This window comes from Danio aesculapii, chromosome 1, assembly GCF_903798145.1.
Source record: "Danio aesculapii chromosome 1, fDanAes4.1, whole genome shotgun sequence".
Lineage (NCBI taxonomy): Eukaryota > Metazoa > Chordata > Actinopteri > Cypriniformes > Danionidae > Danio > Danio aesculapii.
The window spans coordinates 30,154,868-30,171,303 of record NC_079435.1 but is presented as its reverse complement, the minus strand read 5'-3'; the positions used below and the strand labels follow the sequence as shown (position 1 = coordinate 30,171,303).

Here is a 16,436-nt window from a genome sequence, read left to right as displayed (position 1 = left end):
CACCTTACTAGTATGGGTTAAACCCCCTTTTATCTTTCGAACTGCCTTAATCCTTTGTGGCATAGATTCAACAATGTACTAGAAATATTCCTCAAAGATTTTTGACATGAAAGCGTCACATAGTTGCTACAGATTTGTCAGCTGCACATCCATGATGCGAATCTCCCGTTTCACCACATCCCAAAGGTGCTCTATTGGATTGAGTGCTGGTGACTGTGGAGGCCATTTGAGTACAGCGAACTCTTGATATTTATTAAGGAGCACAGTGGTGGGTCAGGCACACGCATACCTAAATACTTTTTCAGTCACTTTAAATAGCCTTTTAGAAAGTGACGGCCAATCAGAAACTATCAAACTTAACTTATTCCACCTCATCCTCACAGCTGCTTTAATCGGGTCACTGGAGGGTGGGGTGCTATGAGAACTCATTAATGGTTGTTTTTTCATTAATTAACAGGCGCATAATTGAAGAGGCTCTCAGGACTTCTCTGGTGCCTTATTGGTTATCAGTGGCATGCACACATACACCCCACAGTTTTACTCTACGAACAACTTCTCATAAATGCTTTCCCTTTGCTCAAGTTCTGAGAGAGCCTTTTATTAAAGCCGTCAGATAATTTTAAAGTATTTCCTTCTCTTCCTCACTCCCTCTCTCTTAGATTATTATAAAGTAGGCATTGGATTAAATTCCTTTCGCTTAATTGAAATGGCTTTGCTAGAGGATTTCTGAAAGTCAAGATGAAATAAGAATATACTACTTCCACTGAATTTGCATGACACTTATTGACATCTGTTTGCAATGCAAATTTGTTTTATAGATTTTTATAGATCTTTGGGTGCAGTTGCTTTTTTTCCCTTTTGTCTTTTCTTTGTTGTCCTTGGTACTCAATTCTTAGGTCACCTGTAGGCTAATAGCATTCAGTAATCTGCATCTGACTAACATTTGTGCCTGTTTGTTTCTTTCCATCTTGTGGTATATATTTTGAAATGTAATGTTTCAAGGTGTTTTTCTTTGGCTGTAGTGTCCATGAGGTGTGTTAAGGCACATTTTTGGAGTGTTGCTATTTTGATAAAAGGAAACTAAAATCTGGTCTAAAGTCCAGCGCAAAGCGTGTAATTTATGCGACTATTGTTTAATACACACAGGATGTAAAGCAACACACAAATATCTTTACATGAGAAAAAATTTAAGCATTGAAATGTTACAAAAATTATTATATTTTACATTAATATAAAAACCACAGAGGCTGCATTGGGAAGAAACTCGGAAGTATCGCCTGAGTCACACAGAAACGTTGTGTACCTGGTTGTATATCTAATAAGCGAAGAGGAAGAGATAAAAATTTCACAACCTTCCAAGTTACTCGAAGGTCCGTTCTGAATGGATACTGAAAATTAAAAGGATCAGACCTCATTTTCAGCTAGTTAAGTGTTTAGGGGAGTTAAGGGAAATGGCACTAGTAAGGTAAAGTTTTCTTTTCCAAACACACGTTTTAGATGCCATTTATCAAATTCAAGCTAATGAAATCTTTCACTATATTCAACCTGTCACGATACTGAATTTCGGGACTGCAATTTAAAAAAAAATTTTAATTTTCCGCTAACATTTAAGCACCGTTGATAGCATTCTCAAACACTGCTGATTTGCAATAGTATTCTCCAGTGCTCAACAGAAATGACTGGCCGTGAAAGTCATCAGTTCACTGCACTTCACCCATGTTTACTGAGTGCAAACATGGACGAGCAATCGACTGATCTTCGTGGCTTTAAAATGCTCCAGTGTCCCTATATATGTGTTTGCACTCAGTGAACAGCGGTGAACTGATGACCTTCACAGACAATCACAGTCGTTTCTGTTGAGCACTGGTGAATACTATTGCAAATTAGCAGTGTTTAAGGACGCGCTCAGCGGCATTTAAATGTTAGCGGGAAATGGATGTTTTTAAAATTTCTATATCGTGACAGCACTTTTACAGACAACACGAGGATGTGCTGCAAAGGACTGCATTGTTCTGTCGCTCACCGGGGTTACATAGGCTGAAGCAGGAAAACATCCCCACTGTGTTTACCTGGTGCCATGAACTGAAGCCTAGGAGGACTCTTAAGCATATTGCTCTTAAAGAGATTGTGATTTTGTTTGATACCTAATATGCTTTTAATTGTTTAAATTAAAATTAACTGAATGATATTAAAGTTGCACAGTGGGTAGCACATTTGGCTCACAGCAAGAAGGTCGCTGGTTCGAACCTTGGCTGGATCAGTTGGAGTTTCTCTGTGAAGATTGCATGTTCACCCTGTGTTGGCGTGGGTTTCCTCTGGGTGCCCCAGTTTCCTTCACAAGTCCAAAGACATGTGATATAGATGAATTGGGTTGGCTAAATTGTCCGTAGTGTATCTGTGTGAATGAGTGTGTATGGAAGGGCATCCGCTGCATAGAACATGTGCTGGATAAGTTGGCGGTTCATTCCGTTGTGGCAACCCCAGATTAATAAAAGGACTGAGCCGAAAAGAAAACGAATAATATTAAAGTGATGTTTCCCATGGCAACAGCTGGAGGTTTGTAGTCCACAGCATGTTGTTGCAATGCTTACAGAGCTGATCCTATACCTCCAGGTTTCTTCCCACCACAGCCTCGCTTTCATGTTTTAAAATGGCAGCCACGTGAAAAAAGCATATTATTATAATTAGTATGTGCATATTTGAATTTGTTTTAAAAAAAAACAAGTTTAGATTTGTCTATAGATTAAGAATAGGATGTGTGTTTGGATATAACGTTTTTTGAGCACACTTTGTTTTGCTGGAAAAACAAATTGTTTGCTGGAAATTAGAATTGAATTTAGAAATATCTTTGCGCTTAACAAACTAAATTAAATATGTAGGCTAATAGATGTTTTCAGTGGAGTGAGGTTCCACCATGTCCTTATCCACGAAAGTAAAGGAGTAAAGTAAAGAGTAAAAGTAAAGTAAAGACAAAGTATTGAGTAAAGCATTGTCCTAATGCTTTTGTGCCATTCGCTTTAGACTTTGCACTTATATCATTAAAATAGATCCCCAAATCTTAACATAGAACTCGTATTAAACAGGTATTACAAGCAAAAAAATAAAGCAATAAATTCATTTCCAAAACAAAACACAAAAAAACATTATTAATTCAAGAACATGAAGTTGAACAAGAGAGTGATTATTTGGTCCTTTTTTTTTTCCAAAAAAAATAAATAATAATTACCTTAATGAACACATGCAGAGAAAGGACATTCTATTAGAAAACCTGCTTTCTTATTACTTCAGATTATTATATCTATAAACAATTTCCTCGATACTTGCAGCAATTTTGCTGAGCCACTCTTTTTCTACTGAAAAAAGGTTAAATGTGATTTTGTGTCATTTTCTTACACTTTTTTCCACTTTCGCTGTCTAAACTATCAGCAGATGTGCTATATAGATATGTGGTCTTTCATTTTGACAGTGAAGGTAAGCGTGTGTCAGCGTGTGTTTGCACTTTCCCTCCCGTGACCAATGGGAATTTACAGCCTGTCATTCAAAAGAAATAGCAAGCAAGGGGCAAGAAAACCACCTGATTCCCCCTTCACACAAACATATGCGCACACACAATTCCCCCTTGGCTGAGACGCTCCACTTGGCTTCACTGCAGTAAATAACATGAAGCCACAAAATTGAGACACAAATTACACATGCATAAATGCTCACATTTTGAACCTTCCCTAAGGAAAGCTTTTCCTGGTATGTTTTTAACACATAAACTTGGTGAATTGCGCCCATAGCTGATGAAATATTTTGAAATATTTTTCTTCAATCCTCAGAAACGTCCGTGGGGGTTAAATGTGCTTCCCTGTGTGCGCGTGTATGTGCAATACTCCTACCAAAATGCTGCACTAATATCAAAATAAAATTACAAACATCAAGCCTCACTCTCTCTTTCTCTCTCGCTCTTTCTCTCCCACTCTTCAGTCTTTTTAAATGACCTTGCTAAAACACATCGCCCCTAGTGAGGGCTGTGTAAATTAATTCTTCTACTCATGGTTATAAACTGAACCAATTTGAGTGTCAGCAAAAGCTCAAGTGTTAATATACTTTATACATTTCTGAAGATATTTGATTATGATGGAAAAGAAATATGAATGAGAGAGTTGAGCTGGCACTTGCTTGCATTCACGATCTGCATAGTTTTATACATGCCCTGTCCGTTTCAGTTCCAATAATTTCATTAGTTATGGGGAAAGTTTTTCAATTGCCTTTATAGTTATGAGATGAAGAAATGGTTTACTCTCTCATAAACTAAACTAGGCTGTAAACCAACTTTTTTTCTAACACAAAGATTTCCTTTTTTTTAAATACACAAGTTACAGTATGCATAAATTGTTACTTTAGTGATGACTTTAAAGCACTTTCTCACTAATTCTAAAAAGCTGTAAAATCTCCAATGTGTAAAAATGTAACCTTTATTTGAATGTTTCATGTTTCTCAACTTTTCAATGTTTTTTTTTTTTTATGAAGCATCTTTAAAGGATTAGTTCAATTACAATTTTTTACCCCCATGTTGTTTAAAACCTTTAAAGGTAAAATTATACTTTCACCTGGCTCTGCAACACAAGCCTTCGCTGACTGCACACAAAATGCAAGTAATGTAGGCTTTCATACTTGACGTTGTCACTGTTGTACTATAATTTAACAACAGGGGGGGGGGGGGGGGGGCATAACTGTTGTTAAAAATAATGCTGTAACAATTTGGAACAATTTTGTTGCAAACAAGTTAAACACTACAAACTGAATTACACTGTTCCTATTTACTGTGACCTTTTATGTGAAGCTGCTTTGACACAATCTACATTGTATAAGCGCTATACAAATAAAGGTGAATTGAAATTGAAACAAAACTAGGAGTAACTTTCATATGGTGAATAAGAAGTCAGTGCATGGAGTTGCTAAATGAATTAGTTTTTATACATGTATACAGTTGAAGTTAGAACTATTACCCCTCCTGAATTACGATCTCTTCTGTACATTTTTCACCAATTAATATATAATGAAAAGAAGATTGATTCAACATATTTCTACAAATAATAGTTTTAATAACTAATTTCTAATAAATGATTTGTTTTATCTTTGCCATGATGACAGTGCATAATATTTTCTAGATATTTTTCAAGATACTAGTATTCAGCTTAAAGTCCAGTTTATTCTGTATTTCTTCTGTAGACAATTAAAAAAATAATAATTCACAGGAGGACCAATGGTGGCTTAGTGATTAGCACTGTCGCCTCACAGTAAGAAGGTTGCTGGTTCGAGTCTCAGCAGGGCCATTTGGAATTTCTGTGTGGAGTTTGCATGTTCTCCCCGTGTTCATGTGACTTTCCTTCAGGTGCTTCGGTTTCCCCCACTGTCCAAAGACATGTGGTATAGGTGAATTGAATAAACTAAATTGGCTGTATTGTATGAGTGCAAGAGTGTATGGGTGTTTCCCAGTGATGGGTTGCGGCTGGACGGGCATCCGCTGTGTAAAACATATGCTGGAATAGTTGGCTGTTCATTCCACTGTGCAGACTCCTTACAAATAAGGGACTAAGCCAAAAGAAAATGAGTGAAATATTTCCCAAATGATGTTTAACAGAGCAAGGAATTTTCACAAGTATTTCCTGTAAAGTCTTGTACATTGTTTAAAGGAATCATTTTGGCAGTTTTTATATATATATCCATGTTAACTGCTTCCTTAATGCAAAATCTTACATAAGCTTTGGACAATCTGTGCACAAAATATATACATTTCCTCCCAGATTACTAAAGATATGGCACATGCTCATTTATCCTTTAAGTTGTGCATCTTTAGATGCCCAGCCACATGTGAAGTTACAAAAAAACAGCCATGCACTCCGGCAGCCAAAATGAGGTCATGCACACTTAAAACTTACTTCCTCCAGTGCTGTGATAACATCAAATTTGCACCCCACACCCAAGCGAACTTGTGGGCTTGTTGAGTGTCAGAAACCTTAAAAATTTAATTCATGTAAAAAATTCTAATATATGTTCTTTTGCTATACCGCCAAAACTTTATTCCATCAAAAATTTAAAAAGACATTATAAAATTAATCAGTTAAAATGAATGTTTTAATATAAATCCATTGATGAGACACACTGTTTTAGTATGCCCAAATTATTAGGATCTAAAGTGTTTAAGCATACCAAAAATGTTTTAGTATGGTTTGTATTTTTACTCAAGTGAGACAAGTGTGGTGCTAATCAACAAGAGAAGGTACCAATAAAAGGTCCGTACACCATACCAATCAAGCAATACAACTGTTTATTGCTGGTACACACAGCTGAGATCAATTATAATAATAATAACCATCATATTCATAAACCATATTCAATAATGAGTAATAAAAAAGCATAAAATTCTTAACACAAGAACCAAAACAAGTGGATAGAAGACAGATTAGGAATGAATAATATAATGTCAAACTAGAAGATAGGATATTTGCAACTTCAGAGATGTGCCATCATCTTCCTCTCCAAAGACTGGGAGCCCGTTGCAGTCACATTGGAAGACCAACACATATGTCCGAGAATGGCGGGCGATGCGCGCTTGTCCCACGGCTGAGCTTCCAATGTTACTACAAGAAGTTTTCACCTTTATAGTCAAAATTTGAGTGCCGGCCAAAGGTCGGCCTGCTAGTTGAGAGAGTAGAGAGAGTTGATCAGGCTCCTCCCTCTCTCAGGTAGCTGCAAAATATTTCTAATTGCACAGCAAAAAATCTTTTTTTTTTTTTTTTTTTCAGAATCATAGGTTCTGAACAAATAGCGAGCCAAGGCCATTCACGTTTCCACTGTCACTTCCGGGGCCTGATCGGGCCAAAGCAGAGCTTTCTCGGGCCAGCGGCCCGCCTTTTTCAGCCCGCCGAATACCTTGGGCCAAAGAGGGCCAGCTGGGGCTTCGGGGCGGAGTGAACGGAGAGGCGGACTTTGCCCGAGTCTGGTAAAGATGGCGTGCGTCATTACACTAGTTTTCCGATCACACACGAGTACATCCGCCAAACAATAAATAATAAAGGAAAGAAAACATATAGCCTCATAGACTTGGGGTATTTTTGCTTATGATCGCCCTTATGTTTCCCTTTTACATGTAAGACTGTTGCATAAAATAATAAAGTTTTCATTTATAAGTGACTTTTTCTTTGCTGCGTCCTCCTTGGTGTTTCAATAACGCATAATAATCTTTACACCATATTAAAGTCCCAGCAGCCAGTAAAGCTTGTTGAGATTTTTTGACAAGTTTAAAAGGTGTGTTTGTGCATGATACTGTACATGCACGTTTAGATGCCTGTGTGAGAGTTTGAGACCGGGCAAAAGAGCACTTGCTTGACAGCTCTGTTGATGCCGCAAGAGGCTTTTTCTGTTTTAGTTTATTTTGGAGATAATACAAAATATAAGTACAACAGAAAGATATAAAACTTTACAAATTATGTGCCCACTTTTGTAGACTCAAAACAATATTGTCATATCTTGATTAAATAGCCTAAGCTATATTTAAAGAATTATAATATCAGATGTAATAAAAGCACAAAGGCCTGTCTGAAAAAAGATGTTATATATTTTCTAAAAACAATAAACACCGGAGGAGGTTTGAAATAATATTTATAAAGTATTTGGATACGATGATATTAATCAAATCGTGCAAACAGAGAATTTTTGGGATGAGTGAAAACAGTAACTAGGCTAAGTTTTTTCTGTCATCCAGTCCTGCACAGCGCTGCTTTACAAATGCATTAGGGAAAACTGCAAATACAAAATGTGTTCTGTGTCCTCAAACAAGTGTTTATGTTTTATATGACGTGGTAAAATTTTAAAATAAAATTTTAAATTCATGTAGAACTTTAGGCTATTAGTGAAAAGCTGCTGAGTGCAACGAAATATAGGCTATATTTTATTACTTGCTCTTATGTGCTGAAACACTTAACACTTTCCTTTACTTAAGACAAGCGAATAGCCTAATATGCAACACCCTTAAATGAAGGGGAATTACCTATTAAGGAGCATAGCCTAGGGAAAAATTTATATGTTTTAGGTCTCTCTGGAGCATTTGGGCTGAATTTTTGACGACGTCTATCAAAACGAGGATGTTATAAAATGCATTTCATACCGAGTTATTACTGGAGAATTTCTGTGGTTTTATATTATGGATAGGTGCGCTCACTGCGCTGGGTCCCTCCGTTAGTGGCGAGACCACTCGATGCACGATGCCAACAGTTGGACGGCGAGAAAATGAATATAATGAAGGAAAACACACAGGCCTAGACATATAATGTAATGATGTACAGTAACGTGTCATTTGCTTGTTTCGGTTGTCTTCATTTTAATCGTTTTGTGATGATGCGATGGTGTGCTTTATCTGTCTGATTCCAACTAAAGTAGGCGGGTTGTGTGACATTTGATTTGGGGCACGTTCAGGGGGCAGGGTTTGCGTGACACGCTGCGAGCTACTAGCCTGACAGTGGAAACACAACATGATTTCGGCCTCACTACTCAACCTCCTGGGCGATTGGCATGGCCCGGCCCCATAAAAGCCCTGGCTTGCACTGGCCCGACAGTGGAAATGCAGCTAGTATTGTACTCCTGACCCTATTTGAGAAACAACATTGCTAAAGTCATGAAATTCCTGTCATGTGGACATTTGAGTACACCAGAACCTAATTCAATATTGTACCCCTGACCCTCTCTTTATCATCTTGGTTCTTTGTTGAGCGTAACAAAAAAATATAAATCTAATACACACACTATCTTTACAAAATCAATGTGTTTTTCTCTTTGTTTCCTTCAGACGTTGTTGGAGACCACCACAAATCTGTTGAACTCAGATCTTCACTGGTCTCTTTCACACTTGCGCAAGGCAGTCAGTAAAGGTCTTCATCCAAGACAGGACCACTGCAACATCTGCTTACAGCAGTACAAAAGACATCAGGAGAGCGAGGAGGAAATCATTATCTTCAGGTATGCACGTATACAGGGCTAATATTCTGCTACTTGTTATTGTTATCATCACAGAGAAGCACAGGGAAACTTTTCTTTTAAAATGCTTCTTTTTTTGTTTGCAACAGTTTTTTAAATCAGCCTCATTGCACACTTGAGAAGGTTTTTTCCCTTATGTTGAGTTTTTAATGTACTTTTATAAGTGACTCAAACAGCTTTTACTACTAAAAGAACAAAGCTGCTCTTTGACACTCAAAGCACTGGTATTATGGACTGTGTGTGTATAGCTAGATATTTTTGCTAAACAATATCACATTATCAGAATATTTTCAGTGTATATATACTGTATATAATCATTGGCCAACTGCTAATCAACAATGCTTAGTATACTGTACTCATCAGTTCCTATTTTCTTTTTCTTTGACAATTAATGAGAGATTAATGTACAGTGGGTACAGTGGGTTTTCACTCTTCGTTATATTGCAGCCATTTGCTAAAATCATTTAAGTTCATTTTTTTCCTCATTAATGTACACACAGCACCCCATATTGAGAGAAAAACAGAGTTGTTGAGATTTTTGCAGATTTATTATTTAAAGAAAGACTGAAATATCACATGGTCCTAAGTATTCAGACTCTTTGCTCGTTATTTAGTAGAAGCACTATTTTGATCTAATACAGCCATAAATCTTTTTGAGAAAGATGTAACAAGTATTTCACACCTCGATTTGGGGATCCTCTGCCATTCCTCCTTGCAGACCTTCTCCAGTTCTGTCAGGTTGGATGGTAAACCTGGGTGGACAGCCATTTTAGATCTCTCCAGAGATGCTCAATTTGGTTAGGGCTCTGGCTGGGCCATTCAAGAACAGTCATGGAGTCTTTGTGAAGCCACTTCTTGATTATTTTAGCTTTGTGCTTAGGGTCATTGTCTTGTTGGAAGGCAAACCTTCGGCACAGTCTGAGGTTTTTCCCTCGATTGAACCTAGCTGTCCTGTTCCTGCAGCTGAAATACACCTCCACAGCATGATGCTGCCACCACCATGCTTTACTATTGTGACTGTATTGGACAGGTGATGAGCAGTGGCTAGTTTTCTCCACACATACCACTTAGAATTAAGGCCAAAATGTTCTACCTTTGTCTCATCAGACCAGAGAATCCTATTTTCCACCATCTTGGAGTCCTTCAGGCGTTTTTTTTAAAAAACTCCATGCAGGCTTTTATGTGGCGGGCCACTCTGCCATAAAGCCTCAACTGGTGGTACTGGTGTGTACTGGTGGTATAACTTTCTCCCATCTCCCGACTGCATCTCTGGAGTTTAGCTTCTGTGATCTTTGGGTTCTTCTTTACCTCTCACCAAGGATCTTCTCCCCCGATAGCTCAGTTTGGCCGGTCGGACAGCTCTAGGAAGGGTTCTGGTCATCCCAAACGTCTTCCATTTAAGAATTATGGAGGCCACGTGCTCTTAGGAACCTTAAGTGCAGCAGAAATTTATTTTGTAAACTTGGCCAGATCTGTGCCTTGCTTCAATTCTGTCTCTGAGCTCTTCAGGCAGTTCCTTTGACCTCATGATTCTCATTTGCTCTGACATGCATTATGAGCTGTAAGGCCTTTTTTAGACAGGTGTGTGGCTTTCCTAATCAAGTCCAATCTGTATAGTCAAACACAGCTGGAATCAAATAAAGGTGTTGAACCATCTCGAGTATGATCAGAAGTTGACAGTACCTGAGCTAAATAAATGAGTGTCACAGCAAAGGGTTCAAATACTCAGGACCATGTTATATTTCAGTTTTTCTTTTTTAATAAATCTGCAAAAATATCGACAATTCCGTGCTTCAATTCAGTCAATATGGGGTGCTATGTGTATATTAATGAGCAAAAAAATGAACATAAATTATTTTAGAAAATGGCTGCAACATAGCAAACACTGCACAACAATATTGTTTTTGTCAAAATATTTTTTTCACACACCCAATAAAAAATGTGACTAGCATAAAGAAATAATATCTGTTGTTTTGCACTTCTTACAAACATCTTTTTTAGGGATTCCAAAAAACTCCCACACTGGTGAGCTCATTTGTTTTCAGGTGTGGGTAGAGGAGCCTTCTATCTCCTCTGACATGGTGTTGTGAAGCATTAGTTGCTACACAGTATCTTTACTTTTTCTGTAACAATGGTGCCAACACAGCACCACAACTAACTGTCAACCATATTGTAGATGTATAATAATATTGTTGCAAACTATATACATAAATAGTTTTGCTCATAATATAAACACAACAAGCTAGATTCCTTGTTAAACGGTGTCCCATCAAAAGTCATTGTAAAGAAAATGCTAATAGCTTAATGCATTAAAGGGATAGTTCACCCTGAACTGAAAATTCCATCATCATTTACCGACCCTTTACTTATCACAAATCAGTTTGAGCTTAGTTATTCTATTAAACACAAAATAAGATATTTTGATAAAGGTTGGAAGACCAATAACCATTGGCTTCCTACTATAGATGTTTATGGTTACTGGTTTCTAGCTTTCTTCAAAATATCTTCCTATGTGTTTAACAAAAGGAAAAGCTCATAAAGGTTTGGAAATGGTGAGTAAATTTCCATTTTAGGGTGAACTATCCCTTTAAAAACATTAAAATCCTTTTGTCTTTCTGTAGTATACATTTTCATAAGGTGTATATTAAATTTATATAATATTGTCATAATACATTAAACTACTTCAGTAATCTGATGTGAATCTCAAAAAACTTGCCATCTATTCACATATATTTGTTTTTCTTCATTTTGAGATGTAATCTAAATACAATATATAGTTAGGTCCATAAATATTTGGACATCGACATAATTCTAACATTTTTGGCTCTATACACCATGGATTTGAAATGAAAGGAACAAGATGTGCTTTAACTGCAGACTGTCAGCTTTAATTTGAGAGTATTTACACCCAAATCAGGTGAAAGCTGTAGGAATTACAACAGTTTGCATATGTGCCTCCCAGTTGTTAAAGGTCCAAAAGTAATTGGACAATTGGCTTCTAAGCTGTTCCATGGCCAGGTGTGTGTCCCTCATTATCCCAATTACAATGAGCAAATAAAACGTCCAGAGTTCATTTGAAGTGTGCTATTTGCAGTTGGAATGTGTTACTGTCAACTCTCAAGATGAGATCCAAAGAGCTGTCACTATCAGTCAAGCAAGCCATCATTAGGCTGAAAAAACAAAACAACCCCATCAGAGAGATAGCAAAAACATCAGGTGTGGCCAAAACAACTGTTTGGAACATTCTTAAAAAGAAAGAACGCCCCAGTGAGCTCAACAACACCAAAAGACCCGGAAGACCATGAAAAACAACTGTGGTGGATGACCAAAGAATTATTTCCCTGGTGAAGAAAGCACCCTTCGCAACTTGCTGAAAACAAAACTGAAGAGGAAATGTCCCAAGGTCAACCAGGAACTGAGCACCACCAAGAATGAAACTCAACCAAGTATTAAAAAGTGAAGGTTTGATTTATGATTATTGTTCTGTCCAATTACTTTTGGTCCCTTAACAAGTGGGAGGCACATATGCAAACTGTTGTAATTCCTACTGTGTTCACCTGATTTGGATGTAATACCCTCAAATTAAAGCTGACAGTCTGCAGTTAAAGCACATCTTGTTTGTTTCATTTCAAATCTATTGTGTTGGTGTAAAGAGCCAAAAATATTAGAATTGAGTTGTTGTTCAAATATTTATGGACCAAACTGCACTTTTTTTTTTTACTTGTTCAAACACTTATTTAAAATGAGTTGAAACAACACAATTCTTCAGATTTCATTGGGACAATTAAATTTTTTTTATGTTCAATCTGCATACATTTGTTTAAAGTGTTAAGTTAACTCAATCAATTTGTGTTGGGATAACATGAATGAATTGTGTGGAACCCTGCATTTTTTTACATTGTGCATATGGCTTGAAACTAATAAAAACTTGACTGGTTTTCTGGTCTCTGCACCAGTTTAGACTTTATTATACTAAAAATCTGTGTATTCAGTAGTGATGTATTATTTCTGTTGCATAACTTTGTCAACTCCCTGAACTCTTTTTTTTTTTTTGTATGTGTAGCTGTGGACACCTGTACCATTGCCAGTGTCTGCAGCGTAAAGAGACAGGTGTTTTGAGTGAGAGGCAGTACCCATGGAGCTGCTACAAATGCACATCCAACCAGGGCTCACGTCCAGCGGACAGAGCCAGCGCTGAAAGCTCACGATCACGCTCTGCTTCTCTGGCCCAGGTCAGTCAGACATACTTCACAATCGTGTGTTCATCCAAATACACCATTTCAATTTTTCTAAACCTCATGTCTAGATAAACAATGACAGGTTCTTAGGAAATAATTGTTTCTAAGAATCATCATAATGTATGCAAGTTCAAACTTCCCAAATCAAGCCTCAATATAGACTAAAACGCAGAGTGACATAGTCCATATAACTTATGTTCTATATTCGATATTGAAATACTGAAGACATATCATTTTATTTATTTTTATGTGACTGTACTAAAAAAGGCAGTATTTACAATATTTAATCTTAGCCAGCTTCAGGACGCTGTTTTTGCACATTTTAGTGTTTATGAATAGATTGCATAAAAAAAGAACACAAGTAATATTGACAAACTATACATCAGTCTAAAGCTACAACCCTCAAGTAGCCAATGTAGATGGTTGTATTTCAATTGGAAGCATATAAAGAATGTATTTGTTAAATTTGTGCAAGTTGTACAGAAAACACTTATTACATATGGAGTACATATCATCGTAATAACAACACACACACTCATTCATTGCTGTACATTAGGCATTATTTTAAAAGGTAAGAGTCCACAGAACAACATCCCATCGAACACTTTTAGTCCACCGACACGAAAGTATTGTATTATGAATGGTTATTCATTTGTTTACGTCACCATTTCATCCGAAGACCTGTTGTTTACATTGTTTACTATGTTACTTACGGTCGAAAACGGCATCTTTGTAGTAAAAAAGCAAGATGATATCATAGCTTACAGTTTTACAAATAAAATGAGACTACAAACTGAATGAAAAGTCAAAGTTATAGTTACTAAAATCTAAACAAAGCAGTCGAGTGTTTTGGCGTTCTGCACATGCATATTTCTGAGCTACTTTTACCCAGCTACTTTTAGCCAATCTTCCTAAAAGTGCACCAGTCATATTGACTACTTTTCATTTTGAGTGTTTTTTTTTTATCATTCAAAGGAATTGTTTGTTAGCTTTTTTTTTAACAATATTGATTGTGTCAAAGCAGCATACACTTTTTAAAAAAATCCATAAATTAGCAGTTTTCCGTATTGTGTGATTTTATTTATTATTTTATTTATTATTATTTATTTATTATTTATGCTTTTGAATTGCATTATGGGACCTTGATCTTTCTTTCAACAATTTTTAACCTAGAGTGGTTTGAATGAGTTTCTTTTAATAACATTTTTAATAGTTTAAAGTGATATATTGTCTGGGATGGTTTGCATGTTATGCTACAAAAACATTGCATTAACTGTCAGTTGTTGTTTTTTTTATTTTGCATACTTTTTTCTCTATATATTATTTCTTGTACATTATATCATTTCAAATTACTAAACTGTCAATAAAAGTCACTTAGAGTCACTGTAGAGTTTTCAACATCAAAAGTCGACATTGCAGAATTAACATGCCATATTGCAATTCACAACGGAAACTAAACCGAAAACACTTGTGAATCATGAAATAAGGAAACTGTTAATAAACAGATATTTTTTACAGTGTAGGTGAAGAAAACAGAATAAAGATCCACTTTGAAGTAGGTATGGGCCATAAATGTCTTAGAAAAAACTAAAAAAATTTGAACACAATGTATTTTATTTTAAGAAACATTTAAACTATTTTTGCCTTAATTTATTTCAAACTTGTCAGGCAAAATAATTCAAATAAATCATTGACTTCTGCTGTCTTCATTAGTTTCAAAAACACAGACTCCTTTAAAACTTGAAAAGGCATCTTTGGATATCTTCCTTTCTTTGGATATAAATCAAGCCACTGCACTGTTCTGGTCCAAAAGATTTAGAATGAAGGAATATGAGAACAATGCTTATTTTTGAAATACAAATTTGTTACATCATATATAATTAGAAAAATAATAATCTGTTAAAGTTTTAAAGTAAAAACTAGCTTATTGTCATTCAAATATCATTAATTTAAATAACAAACTGGCTAGCACATTCAACTTTCCTCAGTTACTCTGAAGTGACAACCAATACAGGATTCTGCTAGATGTTAAAGCCTTCTTTTAAGAGTTATTTTCACAATTTTTTGATGGCATAGCAATCAAAATTACAGACAAATGAGCTCATGTTTAGGACAAATTCTGGGCCTTTGTCAGTGAGGGGGTGGGTCTTTCAAACTACCAGAACGCCCCTGGCTATATAAGCAACTTGTTTTTCAGATTTTTGTTGAATCATGGTAGCTTTTGAATTGGAGGGTTATTTTACTGGAGATACTGCCCTAAAAAACTAAATGAAATAGTTGTAGAATAAAGTGCAGAGCTGTAGCCAGATAATGAAGCAATGTTCATTTCCATTCAGAAACACTAACACATGGTAATGACTTGTTGATGTGAGTGCAGCAATTTCAAACAACTGTGTAATAATATTAATATAAATAATATTAATCATAATCTAATCTTTCTGTATAGTTCACCTAAATGCACACACCAAACATCCACAAACGCATGAAAGACCGGTTAGTGGCGACTGACTCAAAAGTTTAGTTTAGTTTCTATTGCAGGTCACTCATTCCAGCAGTTCATTCCAGCAACACAACCTAATCCAACCAGATCTTTTTATAGTATAGCCCAGGGTGGCCCAAACTTGGTCCCGGAGGGCTGGTGTCCTGCATATTTTAGCTCCAACCCCAATTAAACACCTGAACTGGCTAATGAAGTTCTTCCTATGTATACTAGAATCTTCCAGGCAGGTGTGTTGAAGGAAGTTGGACCTAAACTATGCAGGACACCGGCCCTCCAGGACTAAGTTTGGGCACCACTGGTATAGACCTTCCATCCACATGCTACTGCTTTTCTGAGGAGGGAGGGGTATCGAGATCCTCGTGCAGCCACTGAAAACTCAAATTTCTGTGCCCATTTTTTCCTTATAGTTTAACGGTTCCTTCATAAATGAAAGTGACACATGTCAACGCTACACCAGTATAGATAAAGTCTCATGTAAACACACCACCAAATCTTTTAGGCAGAATAATTGTAATCAGAAAGACAAAAAGGTAAACATGGCCAATGTTTCAGATTGTGGAACATTACAGCAAAGCAGGCAGGCAGGAGAGTAGTAGTAGAATGCTGGTGTAGTTCTAGTTAAATGAAAACTTATTGAATTCAGTTTAGTATAAATGTCACAGTTGATGTTCCGTTCA

At 36.5% G+C, this 16,436-nt stretch overlaps 1 protein-coding gene across 1 annotated transcript in view; it reads left to right on the top strand.

The window, feature by feature from the left end:
- vps8 (VPS8 subunit of CORVET complex) overlaps positions 1-16,436 on the top strand; it is a 245,667-nt gene that overhangs the window by 188,586 nt on the left and 40,645 nt on the right. The window contains exons 41-42 of the mRNA XM_056458636.1: positions 8,834-9,003; positions 13,085-13,253. Coding sequence (XP_056314611.1) covers positions 8,834-9,003; positions 13,085-13,253 — 339 coding nt within the window. The remainder of the gene's footprint in view (positions 1-8,833; positions 9,004-13,084; positions 13,254-16,436) is intronic.